Below are 19112 nucleotides of genomic sequence, written 5' to 3' on the forward strand. Positions count from 1 at the left end.
CGTAATATACAGCTACTGTTAAGGTAAGAAAACTGAGGTAAAATGGTTTAAATTGAGATCTATAATTTCTCGCAAATACAACTCGAATTTGATGTACGAAAACCACCGCATAAAGGAAAGACGCTTATTTAGCTTCTGGATTATCTATTGGAACGTACTTATCAGCAAGTTGATCACAAAAGTCAGACACCTTACTATATAATAGTTTTCTTCGTTCAGTTTAACTGCTATGTAGAGCTATAGTTGATAATGTTATGTACATAATTCAAGGAGCTGCTAGTACAAGGAATATTCATTATTCGAGCAAGTCAACAACTATATTAAATGGGGAGTTTGCTGAAGGGGAAAATACAATGGACTGCTGAGAATATAACACATAATTTTTTACTTAGGGAGCTCTGAAAGCTAGAATTAGTTGGACCTTAGTCAATCCGACTTAATATAGTGCGCATTTTATTCTAGTTGGAAAGCAGAACTCGTAGTCCATAGTGAACCAAAACTTGAGACGTTTCGAAAATATTATTGATCTAATGCTGAGTCCCACTTATGCTGTTTACACTAAATCGAAGTATCATAGTGTAAATCACAGTTACACTATTCATTTCTAGCAAGGCTAAGATTATTTTGCTGGCCATGATATGAAAAACAATGAGAAGTCCATTATGAGTCATATTGACAATTCAAACAACCACGTACCTATTTATAAACAGGACAAAAATGAAACCTAAAGAAACAAAATCATCCAACTTAGAGGTACTGTAGGCAAGAACATACCAATAAGAGCACAACAGTGATTAGATTATAATAAAGCAGGTGGAGACAAGACAGGTGTACTCAGAGATCAATAAATGGATAGAAAAGTAACACAGTTACGAATAGGAATGCAAAGTTCTGTATACTGTACAGTCAGAAACGGTTACGCTTTAAAAATAGTGGAAGCACTATAAGTTAGTTACAAAAAAAGGATAATTTGTCAATTATACTAATCTCCGAACTTCAAAGAAACGTTTGAGATAGAAAACTTGGCCGATGCTCATAGCTATGATTAGAAATGCCTCAAACGCAGCCCAAACGACCACACGAAAATTGGTATTCTTATTAACTGAAAAAAATGTTGTTCACATAATGCACAAACATACTTTCCCAGTGCACTTGAGTTCTAACAGAAACGTACTCCATTTCTAACTTGACCCCAGAGATGGAGTGTGATAACTCATTAACCATTGCTACAAGCTTCTTGTGCTCCTCTATATGGGAATAACGGTTGAGATTCCAACTTACCATCATCAGTTTCATTTACTTTCAATTGGTCTTCTTCTATAGCCATTTCAAAAAGTACAACTTTCGGTGTCATTGAGCTCATTCGATTTCCAAAGCAATACTTATACTCACCAGCTTCGTTCGCAGCAAATTCAGGTCTCCCATTGGACTTCCTGAGAGATTCGAAAACTTTAGCTCCACTAGGATTATAAACCTATAAGTGTCAATTAACTAAACTAAGTAAAATTACATTAACATCTATATCTAGGAAACCACCCTCTGCAACTTCATAGTGAAGAGTGAGCTTACTACCACTAGCAACCCGATCAAAAAAGCACTCTTCCGAATTAGCATCTACTACTATATAGTACCCATGGCAATAGGTAACGAATGTGGTGAAGAAAAGCACAAACACCCACATTTCGAAATAAGGATTTTAATTCGGCTGACGAGGACATAGTCGCCAGCATGAAATAACAATTTCGATGTACAATGTCAGACTTCGGTCTTCAGTGGTAAGGATAGTGGATAAATCAGCCTGTATTAATAATTACCTTTTTTAATTGACTTTGAGACCCAATCTCTTCTCATCTATTAACGGGTGCTGATATTGCGTGTTGTGGTAGAGAATTCCAGTAATTCAAATGGTTTCAGATGATTCTGGATGATATAGAAGAAGCTTACGATTAAGTGACTTCCGAATCTAATAGCAGTAGATCACCGATGCCTTCAAACAAGAACCTAGGCATATCTAGCCGTGAAAAAGAAAAAAGGGAATTAGTAAATTATATCAAGATGATGTCTTTAGTCCTTAAGAATATGTCAAGTTTTCTGTTAAAGAACTCCTGGAAAATCTCTTGGACTAGCTCGACTGGCAGAAACTTCCGGCATTAAACCACTCGTAAGGAGTAGAAGGTGTTCTACAGTCCGTTCTTTTGTATTGTTTTTATCCTTCAGGTGTTATCCTTAAGGTTTGTGATGATATTAAGCTAAAGTGGATGTTTAAGGGGTGCCCAGAAGTGATTAGGATGCTATGAGTCATTAGAAGGCCGTTTCTAAGATGCCATACATACGCACTATACAGATTCATCAAGATTGATAAACTTTAAATATGTTACATACTCCACTAGTAACAACGGTTAAATTCCAGGATAGACTAGCCGAATTTCCAAACCTAACCAGACCGAACTCATAGCCTTCTGAAGGTAAACTGAAAGCACCTGTGTTTACTAGGCCCAGGAGACTAGTGTCAGACAAGTCTAAAATCTCTGGAGCTGAATTTGACTACAAGCCACAACTTGGTATTATTCGTCCCTCGGATAGTCAATGGGCATCCCCTTTGCATATGGTCCCTAAGAAAAATGAAGGCGATTGGCGACCGTGTTGGGGTTACGGAGCCCTCCACCGTCAAACCGTACCAGATAGATAACCATCGCCTCATAACCAAGATTTTACGAACGGCCTACAGGGTGTGAACATATTTACTAAAATTGACTTAGTCAGAGCATATCATAATATTCCAGTAGCTGAAGAAGATATCCCCGAGGCAGCCATTACTACACCTTTCGCATTGTTTGAGTTTGTACACATGCCATTCGGCCTAAGGAACGCGGTACAAACACATCAAAGATTCACGGATAACCTACTTCGGGATATGCCATTTTCACAGGGGTATGTTGACGATTTGTTGATTGCCAGTCCCAATTTACAATCACACAAACAGCATGCGAGGACAGTGTTAAAACGGCTTGATAAAAATGTAATGAACATACACCAAAGTACGTGTGTTTTTGGAGTGAGGACTCTAGAATTTTTTAGGCACACAATAACCCAGAAGGGATTACGCCGATTAAAGAAGAAGCGGACACCACCAAACAATACACCTTATCTAGTTCTCTAGCACAACTCGGAAGTTTTCTAGATCTAATTAACTTTCGTTGTAGATTCATACCCAGTTGTACACAACTTATACAACCTTTCACAGATTCTCTTAAAGGAAAACCAAAAGAATTCAAGCTGACGTATGTTATTGAGGCTATTAAATAGATAAGGGATAAACTGGCTCGAGCATCTACGATGATGTATCCGAATTCCATTTCCTCGCATGCTTTGATGGTAGATGCTACAGACAAAGCAGTAGACGCTACCTTTTACCAACTGACTGAAAACCCCTGGAAACCAATTTCTATCTCGAAAAGACTCGTCCCACAAAAGACAAGGTATACTATCTTCGGATGAGAACTCGCAATCTACCTAACCATCAAGCATTTTCGACACATGTTGGAAGGCAGGAACTTCATAGTTTTTACAGATCACGGACCACTAACCAATGCACTAAAAGCCGGAGCCCATAAATACTCAGCTCGAGAAGTCTGATACCTTGACTATATATCACAGTTTATACGTGATATCCGACATGTCAAACGTTAGGAAAACCAGGCGGCAGATTCATTATCTGCACTAGAAATGAACGTAATAAGTCATTCCACAGCGAATCTCGAGACGTTGAGAGACAACCAAGACGATGATCAAGAATTACGAAACCTGCTTACAACAAACTACTGTAGTCTCAAAATAAAGCAGTCACCATCGCCTATTGATGGCATTTTGATTTACTGTGACACAACCATGGTAATGCCGTGACCTTTCATCCTTAAAATTATAGGAAGATTAATATTTAATAGCTTTCATTCTTTATCTTACCCTGGCGCAAAAGGTTCAACTATACTAATCAATGTCAGATATATATATATAGTAAAATTTACAAAAGGATGTACACACAAAAATCTTACGTGGAAGTCACATAATTATCTATTCCGACTCGTCGTATTGTAACAACTAACATTATAATGTTTGGTGTTTCTTAAGAACACATTTGGGCTGGAGATTGAACAGCACATTTAATGTGAATAAAAGAGATAAGTTACACAATAATGACCGCTCCTGCAAGGCCGAGACATGCCATCCAATGTTTGAGTTGTTCCCGCGTTCTCCATTGTTGACTTTCTCTTCGTGTTAATTGTTGAATATAAATATTTTCAGCAATTATATGCTCAGCTTCAAAGGTAGTAAGGCGATGACTGAATACCTCTACAAATCCATTACCATACTCACCGCATATCTGTAACCTGTTTTTTATGACTATAAATATCGATTCACGTTTGGTTAAATGGAGTTAGCTCATTTGTCTTCTCCATCGCGGGTCATTTCGTTTCGTTCTTTCCTCTTTGCTTTCTCTGCTGCGGTGCTCTGATAGTTTGTCTGGATCAACGATTGTGTGACATGTGCGTGTTCGAAATCTATTCTCGCATTTGATTTATTTTAATTCTGTTATTCACTAACGCAGTCTAAGTCGATGAGGTTATTACTTATTATGACTCAAAGATCTCTGTAGTCCGTTACTCCAAATAACACGACTTCAGACATTGAGTAGTGAGGTGAACTGTCGAAATTATCTATTAGCATAATAGTAATAGTAATAATAATAAATCGTTGAGTGTCGTTTTGTCATCAGTGTAGCTCGGATACAAACAGCGTGCTATCCTAAGCCTTTCGGATGGTCAATGCTGTTAAAAAGCGTATATGCAAACGTGGTCAAGGCACTTCGGACAGTACTCTGGAAGCCCCCAACTCTACGTGGATCTATTCTCGACCATCAATTGCATGTAGCGACGCAACCTTCATAAAGCGCGCTAATTGTGATATTGACAATGCGTTTCTTACTAAAACCATCCACATTCATATCTTATAAAATATCAACCCACCTGAGTAATTTACTACAGTGAAAATCGTAACTTTTGTAACATTTTGATCTTGCCTATAAACTTACATGCCCCATTTAACAAACTGTTATTTGAGAATAAATTATTATTCTTATTTACTCGCTCGGTCTATACACAAATTGATGTAAAGTCACCTCAAATAAGTTCAGTATTGATTGACTTACATGGATCAAACGGGTAAAGACCTACTCCAAAGAGGTCTGTCTGAAATAAAAGCTCAAGGAAGGAAGTTTTCTCTATCTCCCGTCTTTCAAATGGTAGCCCACAGGAAACGCCTAAAAGCTTAATCGTAAGGCAAGTTCTATTTCTAACAGGAAAAACAAAAGCCTGACCACTCAAGTCATCGAGTAGCTGTAGAAAGATCAGAATATAATGTAGACTGATCAGTGTGTTTATAAAGCTTCACATTATTAGCCTTGGTGACTGGTTTCGATCTTTTGCAGGTGCTATAGGCATCAGGAGAGATTATATGTTTTTCAGGTGGCCTGGACATAATTGGAAGTAATGAAAATATAAGGTTTATATTCAGTTAACAACTACTGTCATAAATTAACTTATTAGATTTATAAAGTTCTGTGGTAGGATCAGATTCAATATTTGTAAGGAGTTATTATGTTAACACTAATGAATGAAAAGAGGTGAACTGCGTGATTACTAGCGGACCGTGTATGACGTTGAGTCCTAAAATGAGGTGTCAAATTAATAGAGACCTTATAAGAAATAAAGTATTTTTCGATAATAAATGTTGTTAAATTAAAGGGAAAAATAATAAGAAAACAAAATACAAACACGTGAAAAAAGTAACAAAATTCCAAAGGCGCGAGTTGAGTGAATGCTTAGAACCCGCAACTCGTTTTCAGTGTGAAAATGAGTTGATAAAAGAGCTACTAAATCAGTTAACGCCTCGCGATGTCTTTGGAGTTACCTTTCTAAAATTCTATAGACCAGGTAACTGAACGGGCTTGAAACAGCATTAAAGCAGGTTGCTAATAAATAGTATTCAAACCTCTCAATGAAATGAACCAAGCACCATAGGATGCACATAGACAAAAGGAGCATGGAGTCTCTGTCCGTAGGGACTTGCCGCTCGCAGACTGCATAAAAAGACAAGGAGCTAAAAAATAACTAAAACTAAGGTTCGATGGTGCTGGGAAGGACCTCCTATTTGTGAACTTCCGGGTTGTAAGGCTTCCACAGGAAATCGTACTGAAGCTACTTTGGACATAGCACTAAGCCATTTGGATGGTCTTATAATTTGTTACACAAATTCTCGAAGCTTGCTCAACAAGCCATTGGAGCAAGGTGTACAAATATACCCTACCAAGCTGGATGTAATCTCAGTCTGTAGATGGTAAAGAACTTGATTTTGAAGATTTCACATTAGTAAGATCTGACAAAATCCAGAAGTGTAAGGGAGGAGTAGCTCTATTCGTTAGAAATACTATCCCACTCACAGTCGTTGATAACATATCCCATGAGAGTTGGGCGTGTGAATTAGTTAGTTGCCGCTTGGAAAGCAAATGACAAGAACTACTGATTGCTTAGGTATACCGAAGTCCAAACTGTGAGGTAAATGAGGTCTTTCTAGATAGTTTCAACACTTGGTCATCAAGTGTTAGTTGTTTAATCTTAAGGGACTTGAATACACCCATGGTAGACTGGAGAAATCTGAGGGCCGATTTGTCAGGAAATTCCTTCTAACAGAAACTAGTTGACATGGTTATCACATGTGCTCTGGTGCAACATGTGAAAGAAGGGAGTAGGTACCATATGGGCTCTCAGTCATCCTTACTAGATCTTATATTGACCCATTATGAGGATGACTTCACAAACCTCAATCACATGCCACCCCTAGGTAAAAGTGATCATTCAGTCCTAATCTTTGACTTCCATATGGATCACGCGTCAACCCAACCCAGACCTAACGTCTGGTAAGGAAATGCACGAGAGATTATAAACAGCACCGGAATGTATTTCGAAATTTGTGCTTAAAAGTTACTGCACCCCACATCCCTTGAATTACATCGAGGGGTCTGGAAAACTCTCCTCCCTGGTTCAGTATGGAGGTTCTCACTGTTCCCTGTAAGAAGAGAACAATGTGGGAGAGATCTAGGTTTCTGGATATTGATAAAACAAAATCTCGATGAAACTATAATTTGTGGACGACCTTAGAGCGACCCTAGAGCGACCTTACTAGTGTCCACCTAATAACTAACACTAAATGAAAATTATAAACCTGTATGAGGAATTAGAATTATGATGTACAGTTGACAGTTAGGGTCAGGAACAAGATTTAGAGTTTTCATCACCAACTGACCTCATCTATAATGCCGAAACGGTATATTGCCAAATGGATGGATGAATTTCGCTCCAAAATGCAGGACCCGTTTTCCTTTACCTGATTGCTTTGTCCATTAATTATAGTCTCGCCAAAATCTCATTGTCAAGAAGCTGGAAAAATTTGTGCCTCGACCCCACGCAAGTCTAGATCTTTGTATCAAGAAAAACTTGTTAAGGAATCTTTAGAACACCGTAAACGCTTTTACATAAACTAAAGGACTGAGAGAAGATTGTATATTCCAGCATGATGGTGAGACAGGAGCACTGCACCATTGGTGAAGGACGACTACGGTAAAGCTCGGGCATTCTCAAACTACTTGAGCAATGTATATATCGTTAACACATCCTTCCCTTCGGTCAAGCAAGCTCCCCCACATACACAATGAACACAGTAACCATTAGGAACTCCATATCTTTGGATTGCTAAATAGGCTTGATGTAGGCAAATCCACGGGACCCGATGAAATTCATCATAGATTACTAAAGGAACTACGAAATGTCGTCGTGAATCCCTCAGACACATACATTCAAAATAGTTACAAAGCATAAATCTGAGAACTACCAACCTGTTAGCCTAATCAGCATGGTCATTGAAATTTTAGAAAAGATAGTTCGAAAGGAACTTTTCAAGTATCTTGATGAAAACCGGATTCTTTCTGAAAAGCATTATGTCTTTAGAACACATTATTATCGTTTCGCTAACTTAATAGTAGCTTGTGAAAGTTGGTGCGCTCTTAAAGATCAAAAGTTGCCTAAAGTTGTAGCCTACACTGACTTAAGTAAAGCTTTTGACAATGTTCCTCACAACGGGCTGTTAGGAAATGCCGGGGTTGGGGGCAGTCTAATAATGTGGATAAACGGCTTCCTAGTTGGGCGCCAACAAAGAATAAGAATAAACTCAAAGTTGTCTAGCTGGGAAACTGTGCTTAGTGGAGTGACTCAGGGAACAGTTTCGAGGTCACCATTGTTCCTCTCATATGTAAATGACCCGCCTAATCTCTTACCGTCATAGGCCTTGTTTTTTGCTGACGATGAAAAATTATGGGGAGAGATGAAATGTAATGGTTACAGTTAAGAGCTTCAAAATGACCTAGAGAAATTATCTGAATAGTCTAGAATTTGGCAGTTCTTGATAAATGTTTTCAAGTGTATTACGATGCATATCTGTCATGAAGGTGCACGTACATACACGGTGAATAACAGTAAGCTACCTGTTGTACAAATGCACAATGGCCTTGGATTCATCGTTAGCCAAAACACAAAGGCTGCTGCGCATTATGTGCGATAGCCGTCAAGGGATTCACAATTCTATGGTCAATACGCAGAGCCTTTAGTCATTGCGATGTTCAATTCTTTTTTATTATGAATGCATTTTTCGTTCGTCTTAAATTCGAGTACTGCATACAAGCGGCTATCCCCTGGCTAAAGAAGACAGTGAGCTTTTAGAAAAGGTTCAGAGAAGAGCAACTAAGCTGATTCCGGGAATCGTGAGTCTCCTGGCCAAACTGAACATATTCCCATGACTATATCGAAGAACCGGAGGGAACTTGATTACAGTTTCAAATTGCTAAGAGATAAATTTGCATCTGACATACCCTCACTTTTCTTGAATTTCAAAACAGAGAATTTACTGGGACAATCCAAAACAGTTCACAAGCTCAGGACAAATTACTTGTCAACTGGCTATCGACTTTCCCATCGAATCATCAACGAGTGGAATTCATTACCTCAACACGTGACTCAAGCTCCCTCTATCCACTCTTTCAAAATAAAGTTAGATCAACTAATAGGCCACTATTGCCAAGACCACCACAGACCATCTAGCCTCCTTTCCCTTCCAAGGTGAAACTGCAAGAGTCAAAACTTGATCTTCCGTGAACTCATAAAAAGCTCAATTTTTAGAACGTTAATCAATACGACTTAATTATCTAGTTTGTGACTCATATCTATTCATATGGTCAGAGCAAATTTATTTCAGTGAAAAGTATGTCAATAACTCATATTTAATAAGTAAGGAGGTATAAATTATACGATACACCCGGACAGTACAAGGAAATTGTCCGTGAAGTCGATTCATCTCTGTGATACAGGAAACAATGAGGCAACAGTGGTACTAATCTCTAAAATTGTTGAAAACTACAAAATTAATTATTCGTCATGGAGTCATAATGTCCTTTCCAAGTAAAAATTACATTTCTATCCTAAGGTACGACTGAGTTTTATCCACCCACAAATCAGTAATCGAAAATTAAAGAAACAAAAAATACATTAAGATAAGTTGATGTTAAATTGGACACCGTTAAATTTTGGATCAGTAATCTTGAGATGACCGATTGTGATATTCCAGGTGTTGATTTAAACTAACGTTTTGCATGACGTTTGGTCCGTTATTTCTTTCCAAATCCTTAGGTAGCCTAACTCTGAACGTAGACTGTTTTCATTGTTTACTTAAGGCCTATGCTGCAGAATTCACTTGTGCTTTTTTCTCTGATATTAAGAAGGATATGACCCGCTTGGGACGCACCCTAAATAGACAGTCAGAAGATACTGGGACTAAGATGTAACTTCTGTTTTCCTCCCTTGAAGACTTTTAAATTTGCAATCTATGCAGTAAAAAACGATTAGGAGGGATATGCTCATGATGTATGAGGCTGTTCATGTTCAATATCACCTTAATAAATCAGTAATACACTTCAGTACATAGCTACAATAATGAGGTCAACCACTTAGGATGAGACGCACAGTTTGAAACAGAACGTTCTAAAACTGCCTACTGGACATGATACTGACGGTACCTTCAGCCAAATCCTTTAGAAGATGGCTCGATGTCTAATTCAACTCTGTGGTTATTGAGAGAAATTACCCTTGATGTCAACTTTTTAACCCAGTTTCTTATTACCATCTGTTTTTGTCCTTTAAGTTAGGACGGAACATAGGAACCATGTTGTTTTGTAACAAAGAACGATCTCTTACAACCCAAACGCCGGTCCTAAGTGACAAACAGTTATGTCTAGCAGAGTGTTACTTTCACAGCCAGAAAAATTCTTCCCTTTCATGATAAGTTAGATGTCTCCACCTACTAACTTCCATTAGTTCTCGAAGATAAGAAAATTGTGATCTTGAAATACATTTTTTGATAAAATAGGGAATGAATTTCTGTCTATAAGGAAGTCTCAGTACATAGTGTCACTACATATCTTTTCGGTCTCGTTCTTGAGAGTCATGAACTTCTACAGTAGCGTGATAATCCTCGACCACGCGTATTTTTTTAGCCAGACATCGATGAACAAATAAAATCAATCCTCGATAATGGAAAGGGTGGGCACGTGTTGTCATAAGGATTTATATTTCAACACACACGAAATATGAATATGAATATCGCCCAATTGCCAACCAGTAGCTGGATTTATTAATTAGAATGTTCGCAGTCGTGCATGAATCGTACAAACAATACAACCATACAATACTTAAAATTTCACTAAAATAAACAAACGGACCTACTCAAATCTTTACTGTCCTTCCACGAGTCAGTAAGGCTAATTTAATGTGTGGTGGCGTCGAGTCGAGGACGGACTATGATCACCACTACAATGAGATTACGCGCCCAGAAACGACTTGGTACCTTTGGTGACTCGCAAACCAGAAGGCTTTAATTAGTCCAGATAAAGTATATTTATTGGCGATCTTGTGATATCGAAAGAATAGCGAGACGTGCCAACGAGTACAGGAAAAATGGGCAGAGCGTAAGAAAGTGCGAACCAAACAAGGCGGATAGCGGAACAAGAAGTGAGTCTGATACAGTTAAACAAGTACAGTAAAAAAATCGCTGCTACAATTGGTTACAATAGTAATAATTGTTTCTATTATTCCAATCGTGTTCTTATCGTGACAGGCCGGTATGATAATTAGAAGTATTTGAATTGTAGTATGAACTAGTAATCCCCGGAATAACGCAATGTAATCAAGAAGTATTAGATGAGCCCGAACGAATGTATTGTATTTGGAATTCAAAATTACAACAGTCATCAATACGAAGAAGTCATTGATTTATTTAAACATCACAGCCGGTCACTACAAATGAAAGGGGGAAATAATAATGATACTAATCTAATGATAACCAAGGTTCTCAGAGTCATTCAGGGACCAAATATTGCAAAGTGGCTATATATGCTGAGTAAGAAGTTTAGTCGGTTGTTTGTCAACAGTATATTACAAGTAATTCGGTTTTTAATAAACATTAGTCACTGTAACAGCAGTCTACTGATAAATTCTGTGACCGAGATGGGGTGTGGTATCTAGATTTCATAGCAAAAATGATATTTTTGAACTTCTGCACTACAATCCAGATATATATATACATTTACAATTTCATAGATCATGTACTCACGAGTGACTGTATCTAAGGTGAATTCTGGACATATGACTGAGAAGTTTCAGCTGAAAGATTCCGACAACAACGATGGTAAGACAAACGTTAATGATGTCATTCAATGATATTCAAGCAATATAAGAAATAGGCTGGAATTGAAAACAAGGATTTTCAGAATTATGATCTACCTCAGCATTAGTACTGCTATGATAATATACCTAATCACGAAACTGTAGATTTGTCGTGATTTGACCACTTAATCTATAAGATCTTACGTGTGAGTTACATTATTGTCTACACTGACTCCTCCTATCGTGATGGTTAGCAGTATGACATCTGGCATCTCAGGAGAACACATTTGAGCTGGAAAAAGAGTAATTTATTTGATGCCAAAATGAAAAGGTTATGAAGAGCAACCGCGCCTCCATGACCGAGCCACTCCATTTCGATTCCTTCCTCCCACGTTCATCGTTATCGACCTGCTCTTATTGTTACATGTTGAATGTGAGTCATCTCAGTAATTATACGCTCAGCTTCAAAGATCGTGAATTCGAGATCCAATATCACAACAGAATTCTGGATTCAACCCCGTTTTTTAGAGGACCTAAGTGTTTGGGTTTACATTTTTGATCGGGTTATTGAGACGCATGCTGATGAGACTATATCGAACAAAAACCAGCAACAAAATATTTCATAATTTTTGTCTGTTTTTAGCTAACGCTGGTGCCTTAAAATATTCTAAACCGTTGTCATTTCATTAATTCATTCATGGCGACTATGACACTGCGCGGGTGCCCAGACCGAACCAGGTGGTTTTCTTAAGGGGCCACACCCAGAGCCTTTGACCTAAAGAACTGACCCACAAGGCAGCAGAGCATCGTAAGGAGATGTAGCCCCATGGTAGCCGGTGACCAACGATTGATTCATACACCATTTATTCCCTCAGGATACTGGAGCCCATGTGCACCATTGGTTTGGAATCAGGGTTTCCCAACTCCCCTAGGTGGATTCTCCGTGTCCATCAACCTGGTTAAATCGCCAGGCATTCGTTTTTCGTCCTCTCAATTTCGTCAACAACACCCGTGCCGCGAGAAGACAGTGAGTAGGACTTCCCTGGTAGAGGCTATATACGCGTAGCCATGTGAGAGCATTTCGAGAGGGAAAGTGGACTCTCTTCACTCTCGGCCGTACCAGGGCATTTGGTGGAAAATGTTAAAACATGGTTACTCTATTATGTAAATGTAATGCAATGAGAAATGATTCTAAATTATTTCCTTGATAGATTTAATATTGTTATACTCACCATCATTTGTTCATGTTAATATGTATAAATAGTTGTGAATGATTAATTCTACTTTGATTTTAGTAGTATCTGTCATTATGATGATGAATGTTGAACAGCTAATTTTACATGTTTTTTGAAATCTTAACTTTAATTTGTATTGAATAAATACACAGTTGAAGTTGGCTTAAGCTATAAATTTATGGTGAGCCTAAAAAAATAGTTACTTAATAGTAAGAATATTATGGTATGTGCTACTTATATTGACATAAGTAGTATATGACGATAGTCAGGGATAGAATGTTTGGCAGAAGAAGGTCGAGAAGATCGAGAAGGAAAGCACAGGAACAGAAAGCGATTGGTATGGAAATGCAGGAACGATGAAGTCTGAGATGGTTGATTGATATTTGCGAAAGGAACAGTCAAGTTTGAAACAAGTGATTGATATTTTGCAAATGAAGTATCTACTGTTTGGTTCTCAGATTTTACTAAGACGTTCTGTAATACATCCGATTGTCCCCATATGTGTTCTCATTCACTACGATATTCTATTTAAATCAACATTGACGTTGAACTTGTATTTAAAACTTTGACTAGAATAAAACATCGGATTGGATCAATCAGATGGTATCTTTTTATAGTTGAAATCATGAGCCAATTAAAACTAGACCACCATGGAAAACCTCGAAGCACTGGATGGCCGTTTCGTCCTAGCATGGAACTCATAAGCAGTGGGTATCCATGATCCCACATCAAAGGAATTCGAACCTGGGATCTTCGATCTCACACATGAACTCTGAACCTCTAGAACACTCAGCCAGCATCCAGTAGTGTTAATGTCTAACATCAACCAATACACGAAGTTGAGCAACCATTCACCAATGTCTTCAGCGATTTGATATCTCACCAGTGGAGTTCAACTAGGTCTGTTGTGAGATATCAACTCACTGAACACAATCGTGAATGATTGCTCAACTTCATGGATTGGTTGATGCTAGACATTAACACCGTTGGATGCTGACTCAGTGGCCTAGTGGTGGCACGCGAAACTGATAGGTCCATGCTTCGAACCCCGCGAGGCGAGATCAGGGACGAGCAGAGATGAGGAGTCCCAAAACAGGTGGAGGGGTGCATCCAGTGCTTCCAGGTTTTCCATGATGATCTAGCTTCAATTGAATCATGATTTCAACTACCAAATTACTGAGATCTCCACAAAACCCCCTTCAGATAGTATCTTTTTAAGTTTTGTTCAAAATTTAGAAGTGATATCAAATAGCATGTACTTTATGTAGAGTATAGTAAACTTTACCCATATTAATTACTTAAGATAATTAAAATTGATATTTAAAAAAAGATTGTCTATTGTTCAGTTTTACAATAAGCATAACGAGGTACAAAAACATTGCTTTCTACAACTGATGAAGAATGTAGTCTAGGGAACTATACTCTAATAGGCTATAATGTCTGTTACTATGCCAACCTACATTAGCTTATTGTAGCTTCCGGAAAAGCCAATTTATTCATTCTTTTTGAGTCACATTATGATCTTGTCAATTATTCCTTTATCAACCTTGATTGTTTTTTTATGAGCATATGTGTGTGTGTGTACATCTTATCCTACTCATCACATGTTTCTAGTTTATTTTTGTATGAGTATAAATATCGATTAATGCTTGGTTAAATCAAGTTGGCTTACTTGCCTTCTTCAATGCATTTCGCTCTTCCCTCTTTATTTCGTCTCCTTGATTGCCTGTTCAAACCGATGAGTTCATGAAATATGAATATTCAAAAAGCTGTTCTTATATTTAGCTTATTTAATTTCGTTATTCACTAACATGATTCAAGTCGATGATTATAAACGAGAATTGACGACATGTATATTTTGATAACAATCATTGGAGTCAGAGTAAAAGCCACAAAAGTGGTGAGCTCGTCGACAACATCGCCCGATTTAATTGAAGTCAAGATATTGAGCCACTAAAGGGCTAGTACCGGGGGAAAATGTAGCAAGGAGTTTACACTCGCAAACGTATATCAACTGTAATATTTTTTACTTTTGTACCGTAAATTCTACTATAACTAAATGCTATTCTCTGATCGGCTAACATGTCACCGTTATGGCATACTTTAGCTAATACTGGAAATTTTCGTAACAAGGTTTTGTGTTTTAACTTACTCTTACGAGGGGTAACAAGCATCAGTAAAGTAATTTTATCGTTAATCGAATCTTAACATTGTCTGTATATCAGGGATATCAACGATATCAGGGAAATCCGAAATCAATGTGTATATTTCTGCCTTTTTCCTTTGACAAAATAATCTATTCGAATTTCATCATTTTATATTAAATTATGAGAATTTTAAACGTACGTTTTGATGTGGGTTTGTTCACTGAGCTGGATGGTTTTGTCGTGGAGCTTTCATCGTCCTTCTGAACGACATCATCAGCACAAACTTCGGGTAGAAGTGAAGTGAAGCTCAGAGAACAAACCCACATAAAAATCACCCACCTGAGCTATAAATCTTCTCCACCATCTTAAACGTACGTTATTCATCGAATAGTTTGTTTTCGATTTCCATGATACAAGTAACACATTGGTCTTTATACCACTCTTCTCGTGAATGTCACATCTTTTGTATGGTGTTAACCGTGAAACCGTGTAGCCGACATCATTATAACCACTTTCAGTTTTCGATACGTGTGTTTTATAAATCAATTTTGACTATTTCCCTGTTTAGTAAGTGGGTGACTGCAGAGAATTGGAGCGTGATTCTCACTAGAGAAATTCCATTTCATGGGTCGAAAGTTATCTATTACTGTCTGCCATGTATATATCAATCTAGCTAATACCAAGATGCTGTATGTAAAAAATAAATATGATGAAAGATATAGCCTAAAATGAAGTCTGTAACGAAAATTATATTCGAATACTCAGAAATAACCCACTAAGGATATATATATATAGTTGAAATCATGAGCCAATTGAAGCTAGACCACCATGGAAAACCTGGAAGCACTGGATGGCCGTTTCGTCCTATTGTGGGTCTCCTCAGCAGTGCACATCCATGATCCTGCCCCACGAGATTCAAATCCAGGACCTATCAGTCTCGAGCAAGAGCACTTTACTGATAGACCATTAAGCCGGCATTGTTCAAGGTAATGGTGTCAATGTTATCCGGCTTATTATCACCTCTATTTTATATATATATATATATATATATATATATATATATATGGAGAGAGACCCGACCGTTGTTGTTACCTTGACGTGATGGTCGGGCTTGCCTATCGTGATGAACCAGTAGAGCTATACTGGCTGTAACAATCGTTCCTCAAGGTCCTACCATGCCAGACAGGTCGGTTGAAGAGCGGTAAAACTAAAAGCAGCAATCCCAAGGTCCGAAGGCGAAGTCGTACTGCTGACTGTACAGAGGTGTGACAACAGTAAGGTGTTTCGTTCAGACAACCAGCATGACAGCGATGCTGCCTTCCCACATGGAGGGATGGGGTTAGAAGAGCTCGACCCTAAAAATGCACACCTCGCTTTATTGCACGGATTTCCGTCTCCGGCGGTAGGGTCCTTTGAAGAACGGAGCTAACATGTCGAAAATCCCCCACAAAAAGGTCGTGCGTGACCGGTCTCAAGCAGTTGTCCCTTGGGCACTGCGGGAGAGAGAGAGATGAAAAAGGGGAACACGAGAAAGAAAAGAGTAATGTTTTATTCTTTGTACAAAAGTATCTGGTAATACTTCACCGTAAAACAATAGAACTAATTTTTCTGGAAATCCTTATGGAACGATGAATGAACACAGAGAAAAAAATTCATGAACAGTGGTTTCCTTTCTAATAGTAGTTATTTAACGCCCAATATATGAATAGACCATGTGATGTTTTTTGATACAATCACCAATCGTAATAGCTTCACTCTCTCTCTGTGTGTCTTTATCCCATATCCTAACTCTGTTAGTTATGTTTACCAACCTATTAGCCTGTTAGTAGTTATGTCTTGTATTACCAGTTTGCCCACATTCTTTCCCCCCTTTTTCTTTCTATGTCTTTTAACCTCTCTCTCTCTCTCTCTGAAGATGCATATAGCTATATATATATAGTTTCTATTATTACACAACTGACAATATGATTCCAGTAAGATTGTCGACTGGAAAATCTTCTCTGTTGATTATATATTACTATAATCATTTCATAATGATAGGATTATACATAGTGATAAAGAAATCATCGTCTCCCCAAAAAACCCAGGAAAACCCAACAATGAAGGGATAATTTCAACCCACACAAATTCCTTCTACTAATCAAATATTTCCCCCAACTATTTATCTATGTATATATCACTATTTTACATACCTAATGAATGACATAATTGAACTGACTAGTTTAAAGCAAGATATATCTATATTCGAATAAAGAAAGTTATAAATTTATATGATTGCTACTAATAGTTTAATAAACCTCAGCAACTAATTCATAAACTTTCCCTCTCTCTGTTATTGTTGCTAGGTTAGTTAGTTGAAACACACATACACACACACACAAAGGAGAAAGATAACAGAATCCAATGATACACAACTATTTGAATAAACTGAACCATTGACCATCATCAACTTTCATTATTCAATCTGTTTATTAGTATTCATTCAGTGTTTACTTGGCAACTACTTACTAAACTAAATAGATACAGATATATATATTTGTCTCTATGGGATAATTAACAACAAAATGGAATATTGAAATGTACTCAAAATGTATACTGATATTAATATAAGTAATCAATCGAATAATACAAATTTAACATCATTACTTGTACGGGAACGTTTAAAAAATTGTGTATTAAATAAACGTAAAAGTAAAGAACAATCAATTCATATTAATAATACAACAGTGTTGAATATGGGAATTACTCCACAGCAACAACAACAGCAACAACAACAGCAACAGCAACAACAAGCTAATCATGTCACCGATAAAGATTTAACACAAATCAATCAAGAACAATCGATTAGTAATAGTTCTTTAATCAATAATAAATTGAATGGTGGTAAATCTATACCCCTTAGTAACCAAAATGGTAATAATAATAGTAGTACTAATGATGGTAATTGTATTACACCATTAATGATAGATGTTGAAAATCTTTCATCACAACATCATCATCAAACAAACCCTATAACTTCTTTATCAAATAATACAAAGAAATCAAATACATTACATCAAATACAACATTCTTTATCCAATCATGAAACGGATATTCATTATATGGATTTTCAAAATGTACATACATCTGATATAGAAACAAGTATCTATGGGAATCATCTTATAGAACATAATCATTCTAGTCATCATCATCATCATTATCATCAACAGCAGCAGCAGAATAAATGTATTGATGAAAATCTACGTAAAACAGTATCAGAGCCAAGTTTAAAAATGCGTAGCGGATCTGGTGGTGTACAAAAATCTCGTTATAAACCAGATCGTCGTCATTACAATCAACATCATCATCATCATTTTGGAATGAATACAGCAACAGCAGCAGCAGCTGTAGCTGCAGCTGCAATAACTGTATCTAATGATCCATTAGCTATTGTTGGATTATGGCCACAATTGAGTTCAGCATTTCAACATGCAAATTTAATACAAAAAACAATTAATAAAAAACCATTACAACAATTACAAGATATGAATAATAATAATAATAATAATATGTCATCGATAGATTCTGATGAACGATTATCCAAATCAGAAGTGAAATCTTTGACACAATCCATGACACCTTTATCAAAAACTTTTCAAGATGTCATTTTAACAGAGTTAATGAAAAGAAACCAACTGATAGAGACGATTAACACATGTTGTTCCGGTTCACAACCAATGGATTCATCCATTTCATTTGGAGATCCAAATATAAATCAATCTATATTTAATTCAACAATTAATGGATTTTGTGCAAGTCTACCAAATTTAACAGCCCAATATCATCGAACAGCAGCATCAACATCATCCTCATCATCAACATCACAAACGAATCATAACATCAATATTAACCGAACAACGAGTACAACA

At 37.2% G+C, this 19112-nt stretch overlaps 1 protein-coding gene across 1 annotated transcript; it reads right to left on the reverse strand.

Annotated features, from left to right (window-relative positions):
• Positions 1-656: 656 nt before the first annotated feature.
• On the reverse strand, positions 657-1710 carry Smp_046250 (putative copii-coated vesicle membrane protein P24). Its single transcript, XM_018796424.1, has 4 exons — positions 1511-1710; positions 1282-1474; positions 1140-1247; positions 657-1102 (listed from the first exon to the last, which is right to left on the reverse strand). The coding sequence occupies exons 1-4, from the start codon at positions 1679-1681 to the stop codon at positions 978-980; spliced, it is 597 nt and encodes a 198-aa protein (XP_018650638.1). The 5' UTR covers positions 1682-1710; the 3' UTR covers positions 657-977.
• Between the last annotated feature and the right edge of the window lie 17402 nt (positions 1711-19112).

This window comes from Schistosoma mansoni, chromosome 2 (assembly GCF_000237925.1).
Source record: "Schistosoma mansoni strain Puerto Rico chromosome 2, complete genome".
In the NCBI taxonomy this organism is placed as follows: Eukaryota; Metazoa; Platyhelminthes; class Trematoda; order Strigeidida; family Schistosomatidae; genus Schistosoma; species Schistosoma mansoni.

Excerpts from the sequence above, each read along its gene's own strand:
- Smp_046250 (XM_018796424.1), bottom strand. The coding sequence starts at position 1,681 with ATGTGGGTGTTTGTGCTTTTCTTCACCACATTCGTTACCTATTGCCAT. Across the intron at positions 1,475-1,510 it reads TCCTAGATATAGATGTTAAT|GTTTATAATCCTAGTGGAGC; the intron begins GTAATTTTACTT and ends TGACACTTATAG. Across the intron at positions 1,103-1,139 it reads AACTCAAGTGCACTGGGAAA|TTAATAAGAATACCAATTTT; the intron begins GTATGTTTGTGC and ends CATTTTTTTCAG.